Source organism: Protobothrops mucrosquamatus, unplaced genomic scaffold, assembly GCF_001527695.2.
Source record: "Protobothrops mucrosquamatus isolate PMUCROS unplaced genomic scaffold, P.Mucros_1.0 scaffold_224, whole genome shotgun sequence".
In the NCBI taxonomy this organism is placed as follows: Eukaryota; Metazoa; Chordata; class Lepidosauria; order Squamata; family Viperidae; genus Protobothrops; species Protobothrops mucrosquamatus.
In genome coordinates, this window is record NW_015386300.1 from 476,350 (window position 1) to 492,352 (window position 16,003).

At 41.3% G+C, this 16,003-nt stretch overlaps 1 protein-coding gene across 5 annotated transcripts in view; it reads right to left on the minus strand.

Annotated features, from left to right (window-relative positions):
* Positions 1-8,425, minus strand: part of PPP3CA (protein phosphatase 3 catalytic subunit alpha) — a 189,479-nt gene extending 181,054 nt beyond the window's left edge. For all 5 annotated transcript variants that reach the window (XM_015828347.1, XM_015828332.1, XM_015828325.1 and 2 more), the window contains exon 1: positions 8,342-8,425. In XM_015828347.1, coding sequence (XP_015683833.1) covers positions 8,342-8,399 — 58 coding nt within the window. In that variant the 5' untranslated portion in view covers positions 8,400-8,425. The remainder of the gene's footprint in view (positions 1-8,341) is intronic.
* Positions 8,426-16,003: the final 7,578 nt, after the last annotated feature.

Consider the following 16,003-nt stretch of genomic DNA (forward strand, 5'->3'; position numbering starts at 1 on the left):
ATTAATATCCATTATCAAACCAGGAAAACAAGTCACCAAGCCAGTAATTTCCATCCCTTTCAGATGTCAATAACTAAAAAACCATAATGTACACAGAGTTTTTACACTGTTATTCTTTACAATAGGCTCAGATTCTATCCATCAAAAAAAATTAAGTAACATTGGATCCTTTTCAATTTTAAAAATCAAAGAAATGCGGAAGACAAGATAGTTAAAATCCATACTTAAAACTATACCTTGTTCGAAGATTTAAGAAAACATGAAAGTTAGATTGACAGTATTGGTAAAAAGAACAGAGACCTTGAGAGTGGGCTTACATAAGACAGATATAACAACTGTATCCTCAAACTGCTATTCAGATAGCGCCTTGCTCAGGACAAAGTGCAAAACGTAACACAATGATGACAACTTATTCTATCCTCTGGATCCAAGTTATGTTATGTAAGTATGTCTCTTTCATGTGGTTTAGCAATAGCACTCAGACAGATGCATATTTATTGCTAAAAACTAAGCCTGCTCAACTTCTAGCTACTTGTAATTCTAGGCTCGGGAAGGACAGAAAAATGTCTTCTTCAGCTGATTTTTAAGACTGGGTTGGAAATTCTACAAATGAAGACAATGGCAAATTCATGGTACAGTATACTCAACATGATATAGTATAGTACACCTTGGCTTTTACCTCAAGTTGTCTTTTATCCTGTTTGTGGAAATGTTTAGATGGCACTCACATTCAATTCCTACTTCCTATCAAGCTGAAGCATTTTGTGAAATGAAGCTCAATTTAATGGAAATCCTTTTCAAAAATGGAAGTCTCAGAAGTCTCCGATATAGCAAAAACCAAAGACACGTCTTCAAATCATAGCTCATTTAACCACATAAAATACTGTGCCTTCTAAAGTCTGCCTTGAAGTGGCATCCACTTTTTTCAGCTGTGGCTTCCTCCATTTGTCTTTATGAGGCTTCTCAAAGGATGCAAAAGAATGAATATAGGTAGTCCTTGACTTACGACTACAACTGAGCCCAGAATTTCTTTGGCTAAGGAACACAGTTGTTAAATGATTTTTGCCCCATATTACAACTTTCTTGCCACAGTTGTTAAGTGAATCACTGCATTTGTTAAGTTAGTAATGTGGTTGTTAAGTGAATTTGGCTTTCCCATTGAGTTTCCTTGTCAGAAGGTCACAAAATATGATCACATCACCCCAGGACACTATAACCATCATAATATGAACCAGTTGCCAAGCATCCAAATTGTGATGTGACCATGGGGAGGCTGCAACAGTTGTAAATGTGAAAAATGATCATAAGTCATTTGTTTTCAATGCAGTTGTAACTTCAGTCACTAAATGAACTATTGTAAGTCAAAAGTTACCGTTCAACATGATTTATAGGAAATATCAACCTCAGCTTTAAAGTTTATTTTCACATATTTGAACAATTCAGGCTAAAATAAAGATAAAACTACTATTAAAAGTAAAAAGTGCATTCCCAACCTAATACTTAACTTTTTGTGCGTGATCAAAATACTTCTGAGTCTTAATGGGTGGATAGGCACAAAAGTCAGGAACCTACAATTCTCATTATTTTTCATTAACTCTGCTAAAGGATACTTTGACAATAAGTACATTTAACCAAAGGTACATTTTGCTCACAATATAAGAACAACTTAAACAAAATAGAAATGGAAAGAGCTCAGAAGACTGGCCAAAAGCTGCCCCAAAAGTCCTTAAGTGGGAATTATTTATAGGTTTGCCTCCCAGTCCCTCGTGAACCTAAGGTCCTTATAAAGAAACAGAGAATGTCTTTACATGTGATAACTTTTTGCACACGTCATGCAATAAAGGAAGTGGGCAAAGCTACATGCATGATGTTGGTATCTAGAAATACCTCTTCTAACAGCAAAAAAGAGAAATCAAAAACCAATGGTTTTCTGCAAAACATTGCCACTATGAACAGGTCGGCTGTTGTTATAACCTCACCAAAGAGTTATGGCCTTTCCTACAATCCTAGTACCGAATGATTCTGTACTAATCAGAAGCATAAAAAATAGAGAACAGGGCAGAACAAAGTGAACTATGTGGAAAGGCCTGCATAGAGCTATCTGCAAGGTTTTTTCCCCAAATACTTTAAAAAAAAACTTTCTTACACAGAAAATAGCAGTACTTGGTAGTGGGAGTCATGGTTCATCAGGGAACCAAAGGCAAAGAAGCAGGAGGTGAGAGATAAGGAAAACAGCCAAGTACTAATGTGGGATATTTGTTGAAGAGGGTATGTTCCAGCCATAGTTATGAAATAGTTTGTCCCATCTTGAAGCAATCACCCCCAAATTATGGTAGAAATTGATCTGCAAAAATCATGTAATTATTTCACTTCCATTATTTCGTGAAATCCAGAGACTTTCCCAGATTATCCAATAATCCTTTAATAATTATAGTGTTTATTTAGGCAATATAATCTTTTGGTTTTTGGTAAGAGAAGACCATCCAATAGTAAAAGAGTATGTATGCGGCTTCTGTATTGCTCCTATTGCTGTTCTGCCAGGTCCAAGTCCAACTTCTCAAACTCAGTATATTTATCTCCATCTTTAGTTCAATACAATCCCCCCTTATTCATGAGTAGGTGTAGTCCAGATTTAAGACTATTCTGCTGATGATTAGAACTCTTCCCATTTAATGCAATACAGCAGGATTTCAATATATTTAATTTGGCTCAATTACCCTATTAATTAGGCTCTCTCTTCCTCTAACCAGGATTCTGTCTTCTTGCCCAATCAAGAACACAATGGTTGTGGTCACACACTATGCTAAAGCAAAAGCTATCATGCACTACATATCCTACTCCATCATTTGCAGCTGTTTTAACTGAAGTTTTAGAATTACTATCTATATGCTACTAAAACTCTCGTGTCTGTAACTGTTCACTGGGTGAAACGGTGCATCAGAGAGCAATAACTTTTGAATCAACACGTCTCAAATGGGCTAACTTACAGAATGCATCCAAAATCTGGGACCCTTGACTCCCATGGGATTGAAATTTGGCAAATGTATGGTTGCTTCAGTGTTGCAGCATTACCGCCTGATGGATCAGTAGACTGGTCCCACTGTAGCCCTCTGGAGGCCAGGCAGATTAGCCCACCATCACCTGCCAGAAGGTAGCAAAGTCAAGCCAGCAGGAATTCCTTCTACTCTCTCTGCTTTTCTGCCCTTGGGTCTTTCTGTTTCTGTTTTAGGTAAGAAAATATCTCTGAAACAATGATGCAACAGCCATGGGCAGTCTAGTGTGAACCTATTTGGGCAGCTGCTATTTGGGTTCTACAGAAATTGCCAGTTATAATCAAATGTAATCCTACAATTCCAGCTGTAGAGCTGGAGATGGGTTTTACTTTGAGTTTAAGTAATACAATAAGCTTAAGACTTCATTCAAGAATCAGACATGTAAGAAATAAGATAAGAGTCCATACTAATTAAACAAATTTTTGATTTAGCTTCATGTGAGAATACACCAAAGATTAGCCTAGATTAAAAAAAATGAAATTAGTATTTTTCAAAAAAATCACCAGGTATTTCACAAAAAAATACATGATAATTTCATGATAAATTGCTATCTGTTGTTATCTGTTGTTATTTCTCTGCAACTCTAAAATGGTTTGGAGTCCTATTTCAGAACCTAAATGGTAAATGAAAAAACTTTGAGGAGACAAGTGGGACTGCCGTACTCTCTGTAGTACTTACACATTACAGTACTACATAGTACAATACAGAAGGAGCTTAATATAAATGTTGCGAGTGGAAAAAAATGCAACTACAAAAAAATGCAACTTTTAAGTACAACTACTTAAAAGATAGCATTACTGTAGGAAGCTTGGCAATTTGAACCAAACATTTAACCACTATATTACTTTGTATCCTTATTGTGATACAAAATGTCTTCAACCAATGTTTCTAGATCAAAGCTAGCAAAAAATTATCTTAGCCATCCATATCCCAGATTTAATATTGCAATGAGCCATGGTATGTTTAAACATAGTTTGCAGAATAAACTACAGCTGGGTGCATTCACACAATGCTCATAGCTATAAACTATGTTGAACAACCTACATTGGTTCGATTCACTGTGCATGCTAAACCCAAATATAGATTAGCTAATCCAAGATTAAGGTCCCACTTCTAACATACTTCACAAGGAAATTTCTCTCTCTACATAAAGGATTTATGCATCTACTCAGAAGGTTTGTAAAGATCAATAAGCTGGTAACAGACTTTAATATATAATAAACTGATTATGTGCTAGAATAAGTGGTATGAAGTGAAGATTTCTTTCTCTCCCATCAAGCTAGGTAGATGGGCCACATATTCCAGAACAATACTGCAAGTTAAATTATGGTGCTAGAGAAAAGTTCTTTTCCTTCTCCTCTTCCTTGTCTTCTTCTTTGATAAAGGGGAAACTTTGCTTTTATCCTCATTATTCTGGAAGTACTTTTTGTAATTATCCAGCTTTATAGGAAAAACACAGCATGCCACTTTGACAACCATGACCACAGGCAAATTACATTTCTTTTACTCCTGGGGGAAACAACAGAGGCTTTTTTTATTAGCATGCAAAAGCTTATATTAAACATAACCAACATGTCCTTTCTTCATGTAGGATCCTAGTATTTTGCACCATGCACGAAATTTCTTGATTCGGTCTGATTATTTCTTAGAGATTTGGTTTCAGCTAGTTAAGTCATAAAGATATCCCTTATTTGGACAACTTTGGTCCAGATGTCCCATATTTGGAATTAAAACAAATGCAACATTTATCTTGTACTTAGATATGCATAGATAGATATTAATATTTGACTGGAAAAAAACAATTCCCAAAGAATTGGATCTTTTCATCTATTTTGTATCCCATAGCATTTTGCCATAGCTAACATTGGAGAACAAAAGCAGAGTGTCATTTGCTGCACTGCCTCAATCTTATTGTGGCAGACAGTGCAGGAGTTAATTTGAAGAAGATAAAGACAGAAAAGTATTACCGATATTTATATTTTTTTTTTAAAAAAAGTATATTAACAAGAGTTATTTAGCAGACACTTGACAAATTATGGACTCATTGTATCTGCAACAGAAAAAAAATGTTTACAAAATCTAAGTTCCTGAATAAACGGTAGTTACCTTTTAAATAGGCTTTATAAACTGAGAAACGATATATCAAAATAACCTTTTAAATGACAAGTTCATTTGGTCTAAATGAGAAAATAAGCATGAAGATTCCAGCAAGTTAATTATCTGACTTTGAATGCAATCTAATCCTACAATGTTTACTAAGGATGCCTTACTGAATTAATAGTTTTGCCCCCAGATAGGTGCATATTAGAATTTCTCCTTAGTATTTCAGTGTTGCTGCTTTAATGAACAGAAAGTGATGTCCACAAGCACAGCACATTTAAGCATAGCTAATCAATGAAATTTAAAAAAAAAAATCTGACAGGGAATGCCTATAGAATTGCCTCCTAAAACTGCAGGGAATCTTCCGCAACACTTAAGATAGCTCTCTTTCCATTTTCAAACCCAGGGTTTCTAGATTTTGATAAGATGAAAAGATGTAACATTCATACAATGCTCTGATTCAGACCTTTGAAAATGGAAGAGTTAGTTGATATTAAAGATCAGAAAGCTCAATGGATTTGCTCAGTTTAAATACAGGTTCTGATACTATCTCATGAATGTTTATTCAGGCCACTCCAGTGAGCGTAAGGGAGCTTGGTTTCCCCTAAATAAACAGGCTTTGATTTAAAAAAAAACCTAGAGCTTTAAAGGACAAATTCTTTTTCTTTGGAATGCTGGCATAATCATATTAGGATTAAGATGCCAGAGAACCAATAATGTTATATCAATATTCACACCACCTCAGCTAGATGCCTTCTAGTTGGTCATTATTATTCTTGAGGTTTGCAAATTTCATTGAATCCAACCTCCACTGAGGAAAATGGGAGCAAATACATTCTAAAAGAATATCAATGGTTGCACATTAAGCCACAGCATGCTTAACTCATCACAACAATGGGTTTGCCTAACATTAGATTACAAACCGGGATTTACAAGATAGGGTAGGTGGATTAATTCAAGAAACCAAATATTTCTTCTTTGCCTTGGTCACCATTCAGATGTTAAAACTTTTCTCAGTCATGCTGGTTGAAGAATGCTGACCTAGAGCTCATATCTGGAAGATGTTCAGATTGGGGACCTATACTAAGCGAAACAAGTCACATTTTGTTTAAATTAGGTTTGTGAACACAGCTAGCACAATCCAGTTTTATGCATATTCCTTGGGAATGTTTAATTGTTTTCACCACACAGGTATATTCCCTACCTGACCAAAAGCAACAAGAAATGTTGGTATTTGTTTCATTGGGAAATGTACAACCCCCTTGCTACAATTCCTAAGTTCTCACTTGGAAAAAAAAGTAAATTTAAAATCCAGATAACAAGACTAGAATCCTAGGTATACTGAAGATAAAATGTCCCCTGAGTCAAGTTAAACTCCTGGTGACTGCATGGACACATCCATTTAGATTTTCTGATATGGATATAGTTTACCATTTCCTGCTTCTAGTGTTTATTTTTTCTTTTGTTCCTTCTGTTTTGATTTACAAGTGTAACAAACTAGATTACTGCTACAGAATCTTCTGGTAGTCTTCCATCAGACCCTACTGAAATAAACTAAAGTTGAGATGCCTTAGAGAATTTAAAAGTCCACCCAATCAGTTCGGTGAGCTATATGTATTTAGGGCACGGGAAAGAAGAACGCAAAATAAAAAAATTATGCAGGAAGCAGTGTATCACTTTCTATTCTGTTTCCTTTGCTGGAGGACCAGTACATTTCCATTTATCTCTTGAACTGCAGCAGTTGGAAATTCATATCACTAGCTAGATCCATCCTGTTCTGGATGAAAAATCTGCATTTTTCATCCAGAACAGGATGGATCTAGCTAGTGATAAGATGGTACCACTGTATGATTTCTTCTGTTGCTACTGCAACATAGGCTTGCCTGTTACCATATCAGCATTTCCTAGTGGGGGTGGGGGAGAAGCTAAAAAGGAAGGAAGGAAGGAAGGAAGGAAGGAAGGAAGGAAGGAAGGAAGGAAGGGAGTTGTATTTGCACAGATGAATTCTTGCCCCTATGCAAATCATACAATGGGCCAAAAAAGGGCAGGCTACAGAGAGGAACCAGCCCCCTCTCCCATGTTCCCTTCTTCCTCCCACTCCAGGCACCTTGGCTCCACGACTTTTCAGCCACTACCTCCAGCTTTTGTCATATATATCAAGCAACACTTTAATGGTAGGGAAGTAGTGGTGGTGGAAGGGGGGGGAGTAGAGAAGAGATCCGGCTGTCAAATCCTAGCTGCATAAACATGCACACCACACACACACACACACACACACACACACACAGGCCTATTTGTACAGGCAGCGAACCCAAATAGACTTCTAGAAGTGCTCTGCGTTCAAGAGAGGGACCCACCCCAAAAGTGGGCGGGGAGAAGATGGAAATGCCCCGAGGAACTGGGAGGGGGCGACGAGGGAGGGAGCTTCGGTGCGAATTCCCTCCTCCTCCTCCGGATCTTCCAGGCGCAAAGAAAGCAACGGAGGGTTTTCCTCCTCCCCCCCCCCCTCTGCCCGCCCCATCCCGCGCAACCGTACCGAGGATGGGAAATTGCTGCAACGCCAGAAAAGCAAGGCGCTGTGTGTGTGTGTGTGTGTCTGTGTGTGTGTGTGAACGTGTGTTTTAAGCCGTAGGCAGACCACAAGCCCAGAAAGAAGGCCGTTTTAGAAGCTGCAGCCCCCGCGAGCCCTGCCGATCGAGCCCCAGCAACGTCCCTTAGGTGTTCCCTCTGCACCTAAAGCCGCTCTCCGCCTACGCTGGTAGTGCAGCCCGCCCCATCTATTGGTCATTCCTCCCCCTTCTTCCTCCCCCCCCCTCCCGACAGACTCCTAACCAGTCACCCACTTCCTATTTCGAACAGACCTCCCCCTTTCTTCTTTTCTCCCTCGCTCTCCCCCCCCTCCCCCGCCTCCATACGCCTTACTCATTTTGCAACCGCAGCCACAGTAAATAAACACACCGCCCGGGCTATGCCAGCCTTTTACACACACGCACACGCACACACACACACACACACTTCCTCCCCCGCCGCCTCCTCCCTCCGGTTATAGCGCAAAGGAGGAAAGGGAGATCGGGAACAAGTCTGCCCGTCTAGCAGGCGGCCCAAGACGGATCTGGCCCTCCCCCCCCCCACCCCGGCTCCTTCCCGAGGCCGGCTTGGCGTCCGCGGGCGCCGAGCTCACCTCTTACCTTTCACCACCCGCTCCGTCGTGGATAACTTCGGATCTAGCGCCTTGTGTTCAGACATTTCCAGCAACCTGAGAGAGGAGAAGAGAAAGGCGGCGGAGGCTCGCTCGCTTCTCCCTCACCCAGACACAAAGCTTGAAGGCGGCGGCGGCGGCTGCAGCGGCAAAAAACGGCCAAGCGATCGGCGTCTCGCCCCGACTTCAGGACCGGGTCAACTTCACGCCTTGCCGCCGCTGCTGCTCTACCGCGTCCAAGCTTGCCTTCTTCCTTGGCTTGGCTTTCCTGCTTTTGCTGCCGCCGCCGCCGCCGCCACCGCTCCTCCTCCGGGTTTTTTTTTTTTTTTTCCCCTTGCCCCCTCGATGTGTCAATCACGCCTCTCTCTGATTAGAAATGTGGGCCGAGGAGAGTTAATTGCAATCAAGGAAAGGCGCGAGCTGGCGGAGCGAAGATCGGAAGGTTAAACAGGCTGCAAGAACGGGGGAGAGAAAAAACGCATCAGTCCACAACAGCCTAGGAGACGAGCTGCCGCCGCCGCCGCTGCCGCCACTGTACAAGCTTCGGGCTGCGCCCTGCCCTCCTCTGCCGCCGCCGCCGCCTCCTCCTCCTCCTCCTCTTCGGCGTCGTCTCCCTCTTTCGCTGCCGCCACCCCTTTCGCAGGGTCTCTCCTTTCACTCACGCAACCCCAGCCACTAGAGCGCCGCTCGGTCCAAGGCGCACCCTATCCTCGCCTGCCTCAGCTTTCCTCTCACGCCGCCCGCCCGCCCGCCTGGCCAAAAGCGCTAGCGCCGCGACGATTGGCGGGAGCCCGGTTGCCAATCACTGTCAACATAGCCCGCCCCTTCAAGCGCCTCTGCCCTTCTGCCCAGGTGTTCGCCGCCGCCGCCAGGCATAGCAGTGCGCCTGTCCACCTTTTGGAACGGGCGGGCGGGCGGGCGCGGCGAGAAGGGGGAGGGCTCCTACCGGCGGCAGAAGCCAGACCCAACCCGCCCCACCAATGGCAAAGGAAGAGGGAGGGTGGCTGTTACCAGCGGGAGGCGGGGGAGGGGGGGGTGGCATCCTCCATGGAGGGTTTGGTTGAGCAGCAGCCGAGAGAGCGAGGCGCCCTTTTGCGCTACGCCTCCGGCGAGGCGGGGGGGGGGGGGGGAGAAGCAAGGAGGCTCGCTGCAGGCGGCAGCTCGCAGTTGTTGCGGCTCCCGAGAGAGGCGCCTCTCTGCGGAAGCGAGAGGTGGCCGGTTCTTTGCCGAGACCATCCCCCTGGCGCCTCAGTTTCCCCTCGGCTAGCTCCCAAGGCCAAGAGAAAGCTGTACAGCACTGTATATAGAATGTGCGTATCGTTAGCGAGGGGGGGGCGGTCTCCAGTCACCTGTCAGTCACTGCTCACCGCTTTGCTTGAGAAAGACTGAGGGGGGGAGGGGGGGGGAGAGGAAGCACCGGGCTGAGAATCGCGCCTGCGTGTCCTTTGTAGCCGTTCCAGACACGTCTCTCCACGCGGGGTTGCGGCCAACCTGAGCGAAAGAAAAAGGGGGCTGGAGGGACGGCGTTGGCAGGCTTCCCCCGGGGCCCAGGAGGACTTCCTGCATCTCGCGCGCTCGGCCGCCTCTGCCTTGATCTCGCCCACCGCCAGCCCTTTGCTTTGCTCTTCTGGAAAAGGGCGGGCGGGAGCCGCTTAGCCGGAGGGTGAAAGGGCGGGCTGTTTCCTCCTTCTCTTTTCCCTCCTCCCCCCCCCCCCGGCGCTTTGTAATAATAATAATTGCCGAGCTTGATCGATGGGTGTTCTGTCAGGAGAGCTCCCCTTCGGCGAGCGTCAAGCACCACGTGCTCGCAGTGACGCCAATCGTGTCTTTTAATCTGGAATTTTAGACTCGGTGCGCACGCACGGCTGTGCGAATCGGAGGCGACTCCTTTTTGAATTCAAGCGTTATGTTCCAGCCGGTTTATTTTAGAACCGCGCTTTGGGGAAAGCGCAAAGTATTATCACACGCGAAGCACATACTGAACGTGGTCCTCATCCCCGAAGCAGCTTTCTTCCCCCCCCCCCCACTGCTGAATTGGGGGGGGGGGGTGTTTGCATTTCCCGTTTCTTGACTCAGCAGAAAGCTAGTCAAGCAACGGGTGAAATTTTGTTTTCCCCATTGCGGTTCCTGTTCTGCCTCTTATTTCCCCTGTTCTGACCATTGACAGGCCCCCCCTGCCTTCTCGCCTAGGAGGTAATGGCTGATAAAGCTAACAGATTTTACACTGAATAAAGTGCTTCTAAGATGGTGTCAAAATAAAGGAGCAAGCAACATGGCTAAAGGAAACCCAATTTATGTAGCGGTTAAGACATCGGGCTAGAAAGCAGTGTTTCTCAACCTTGACCATTTTAAGGCATGTGGACTTCAACTCCCAGAATTCCACAGCCAGCAATGCTGGCTGTGGAATTCTGGGAGTTGAAGTCCACATGCCTTAAAATGGTCAAGGTTGAGAAACACTGGTTAGAGACTTGAGTTCTCTCCCACCTTATGCACAAAGCCAGCTGGGTGACCTTGGGCCAGTTACTCCAGGAAGGAGATAATGGTAAGCCACTTATGAAAAACCTTGCCAAGAAAATTGCAGAGACTTGTCCAGGCACTTGCCAGGAGTCAACATTGACTCAAAGGAACCAATAATAATAATAATAATAAACGTACACTGGTTGAACTAAGGATAAACTAAGCCTGTCTATATTATAGGCTGAGGGCCAGATGAGAACAAGATCTTCATGGGACACATTCCTGCAGAAAGAAAAGCTGCTTGGTTAGGTATAAGTAGAGAAAGGCACCTAAATTGTTCCGTATTGTGAATGCAAAACCTAGGGAAAGAGTATTTTAGATACATTGCAAATAGAGAACTTCCTGATATAAAATTTTATTAGAGACACACCCCAGTATTTTAAAATATCCACCCACAAAGAATGAATTATTGCAGCCATAAATTTCATATTTTTTTATTCTGCTATAAAAATGGTAGAATGATGTAATCTTCATCATGCATCTCTTTGATTGTGGTTCCATCAGAATCCATTGTCAAGTCATGGATTTTACCAGATTTTTTTTAATCCCACCTTTATTACTTTATAAGTAATTCAAAGTGGTGAACATACCTAATGCTCCTTCTTCCCCCTATTTTACCCACAACAGCAACCCTGTGAGGTGGGTTGGGCTGAGAGACAGTAACTGGCCCAAAGTCAGAGGCTGCCTTTCATGCCTAAGGCAGCACTAGAACTCAAGGCAAGCACCTTAACAATTAGGCAAAACTGGCTCACAGGTCACATATTCATAATGGAAGGAGTATAAAATATGTATGATTTTGTGTGCCACTGCTATTTAAATATTATGGAAAAATATATCTGAAATATAGATCCCCTTATTTCTCAGGATTTTTACATGGAATTCCCTTGGCACCAAGTTTATAATGGCACCAGGCACATAATGAATCTGCCTTCACCAATAAATAATCAGGAATGCAATGGTTTGTGCTATCATCTTAACAAAACATGAATACTAGCAAAGTTTGTTTGATTTGCTTGATTTCATATAAGGAAAGATCAGACAAGAGCCATTGCAGAATCAAACATCACATGTTCCATGGACTAAATCAGAAAAATCATAATGAAGAACAACTGTGATAAAATGCATTCTAAGAAAAGTTTAGATGATTTCATTAGGGGTTCTCTTTTACACAGTATGTATTTACGTTGGTTTTGTTAGGGGTTTTTTTGTGCCTTGGAGTCAGGATTGACTCCTGAGGTCTTTATGAATAGTCCCTGCATGGGGGGGGGAGTTGGAGGGGAGGGGGGGAGATTTTCAGAAGTTGATTTGTTATTGCCTTCTACCTAGTGATGAGAGTGAATGACTGGCCTAAGGTCACCCAACTGGCTTCATGCCTAAGGTGGGACTGATACTCATAGTCTCTTGGTTTCTAGCTTGGTGCCTTAATCATTATACCCAACTAGGCATTGTACATCATATTTATTATCACTTAAATAATTACAGATTGTATTTCAAGGCTCCTTCATAATGCAAAATTTGCAGCACCAAATATCAAAGAACAAAAGTAAAAAATTGCAGCGCAAATCATGGTTCCAGGTCACACTTCAGTGTGGATTCTCTGGATTTCATCAGGGTTTTCCTCTAAACTAATTTCCAAACACATATCTGAACTCATAAATTGTCCACTTTTGAATTATGGACCTTCAGCTTAAAGACATTACCATGACCCAAAAACAAGGAACTGAGTTACTTTTTTTTAATCCTATGAATTTCTATGCCATTTTACCCCTCTGCCATGTTCATCAGTTTGTACAGCACATCTGTACTGATGGATTATTAATAATAAAATAGGTACTTGTGGTTTAGAATCCAACCCTAGTAAAATTATATATTTGAGCATGAATGTTAATAAATAATGCACATGACATTTATATAGGATCTCAAACCTATAGGTGAATTAATAGTATATTTCTGTTCATGGACCAAACAGTAAAAATCACAGAACTCATTCTTCACAGTATCAATATTCGCAATATCAGCACAGTTGGTTATGAACTATGAAATTTCAGAATACTGCCTTGTTGATGGATTTGAATCATACAAATAATTGCAGCTCCATATTAATTGTTTTAGATTCATGTCAAAAACCAACATATAGTGCCTAGATTTGTGTAGATACTTTCCTCCAGCAGCTACAAAATGCTCTTAAATTTATTAAATCTGACCACTATTTTTTTAGGAAATGCTATGTATCTTGTGTGAGCTGCATTGTTATGAACATTTATTTATTCAGTTTGTATAGCTAGCCATCTCACATATATCTTTCTAGACAAATCATAATAGCTAAAATACCAACAATAAGAAAAAATAAGATAAAAATGAAAGCACATAAAACTGCTTTAAAAACTATTAAAGTCATAGAACATAATCAACAGCAGCGTTACAAACCATTCACAACATTCATTATGAATGTTGAACAGACTCTACACCACAATCAGATCCCAAAGTCTGGTGGTAAAACCATGTCTTCAGCGCCTTCTGAAAGGCCAGTAAAGTCCTATATCTGGGGATAAGATATCCCAAAGGTGGGTGCTCTCTTTTTGTGCCCCTTCAGGTGTCCATCTCTAGTAGATTGTAATCAGAGTATACCATTCCTACATACCTAATGGGATGGATAGATGTAAGCAGAGAGATGGTGTCTCAGATCTGATCCCATGCCATATAAGGCTATATAAGTCATTATCAGCACCTTGAAGTGAACTCAGAAGGACACTGGAAACCAATATATGCTAATTGAAGAGCACACATAATTGCCCATACTGCTGCATTTTGGACCAGCTGCACTTTCCAGGTGCTCCTTAAGGGCTGCCCCATGTAGAGCACATTGCAATAATCCATTTGGGAAGTGACCCTGCGTAAGTGAATGATACTAGAGCCTTCCGGTCTAAAAACAGGCACAACTGGTGTACAACATGAGGTTGTGCAAAGGCTCTTCTGGCCATGACTGCCACCTGCTCTTTGAACATGAATTGTGAGTCTAGGACGATCTCCAAATTGTACACAAAGTATGCTTGGGGCAGTGCCAAGTTATTCAGAACAAGAGATGGTAAGTCTCTGGAATCAGAAGTTCTCAAAACCTAAAGGCAGTCAAGCTTTCTGAAGTCCCATTGTTCCAAATTCCCACAGTTTCCAGGCAATGAGACAGGCATCAACAGCATCATTTAATTTTCCAGAGGCAGAAATGTAAAGCTGAGCGTTGGTAGCCTATGATGATACTTGCTACGTAGCAAAAGTATCAGAATGATATTCAGTATTATAACAAAAAGCAAATAATGGTTACTTTGCTAAACCATTATTTTATTTTTATGCTATATAAAGGTCATTTTAAGGGTTTTTCTTTTAAAGTTCCTGCAACACAGTGCTGGAGAATTACAGCTGATGTTATTTATTAATGCAGAACATGGAATTAAAATATTTGTCCGTCTTTTAATGTAGACCACAGGTGTCAAACCCGCCTCGTCACGTGACAGGTCGTGACCTATTGCAACTTTTTTCGCATTGCCGGAGCTGGGGTGGGCCTCCACATGATGTAACCAGCCCATGGGCCAGCAGTTTGACACCCCTGATGTAGACCAAATGTACTAACAGCCTTTGAAACTCTTAAATTATTATTTTGGAGTATACAGCAACAGTGAAGCTTAAACTATAATTCCAATATATAAAACAACTGAATAGTTTTATTAAGATAATGAAAAATTAAAATAACTTAGGAATACAAAGTTGGAATATGATTAGTTGGTAATCATGAGCTCTGTTGAAGTACAAAATAATTGCTTCCAAATGGCCTATTTCTTATTGCTTCTGATAAGCAATATGGAGCTCCTGTTCTAAAAAGTATACATTAGTTAAACCAGAAGAGATTTCGGAATACTAGCACTATAAGTTAAATTGGGCAAATGTTGGGATGTTTGTGTTTGTTCCCAACCTGAAGGTGCAGAACCATATGTCAGAACTTACTTGAATCTTATTTCTGTATTTGTAGTTTATAGCAAGATATCACAAGTCTGCAAAGACTCATATTTCATATGGGTGGCCATATAAATTGAATAAGTAAAGATTTCAAAAAAAAAAATTGTGATGCTAATTTTGGAAAGACCAAGACATACTTTGAAAATATTTAAAACTGTTGTACTGTTCTTGAAAGGTACCTTACAATTCCTTCAAGTTGACAGAATCTTGGCAGAAAATGGAATAAAATACTGCTTTCTTTTTTCTTTTTTAACTGAACTGTATCAGGCACTAATAGATTAAGTTGGTTCCACGGTACTAAGGTAAGTTAATGAAAATAATAGATTAATTACAATTATTTCTGAAAGCTTAAGTGTAACTTTGAAAAATCTTTTCCTCCAGTAGAATTTAGCTCTTGATATAAGGAAGAAATTCACATTGTTTGCCTTTTCCAAAAAAGGAGTTTTTCTGCCAAACTTCCAGGATTTATTTTCCTTTTATAGATGTATAAGAAATCTTATGAAATAAGAAACAAGCAAACAAAAATCCTAAACAGAATTTTAGTCCTGCCTTAAGCATGAAGCCATCTGGATGCCCTTGGGCTACTCACTTTCTCTCAGCCGTAGGAAATGGCAAAGAACTTCTGAAAAACCTTGCCAAGAAAACAGGCAGTATCCAACTTGTCCAGGCAGTATCCAAGAATTGGACATAACTGAACAGATGAGGGAAAAAAATCTACTATTTTAAAAGCTGTTTTATGCATTATGTTATACATTTTGATATTTTTAGATTATATCTCCCATGATACTTCTGCCAAGGCTGTGGGCACAATGTTTCTTATCCTTGACATTTTTGAACTTAAAGAACCTTAACCCATAAACATTGTGAAGGCAGCTACTTACATTGTACATGCAAACATGTTTACTTTAGCAGTTACCACAAGTGATAGTAATAGTATTTGCAACAGAAGAGAATATATGTAGCCCAGGTTTGAACATGCTTACTAGCACTGATGAAATTACCTGGTCAGCAAACAACCAAACTCAGAGAGCACCAAGTATTGATACTTTTATCTGTTCAATGCTTCTTAAATAAACTATATCGTTTCTCAACAAAAATGTGCAACTTTTTTGTTTAAATCAGATGG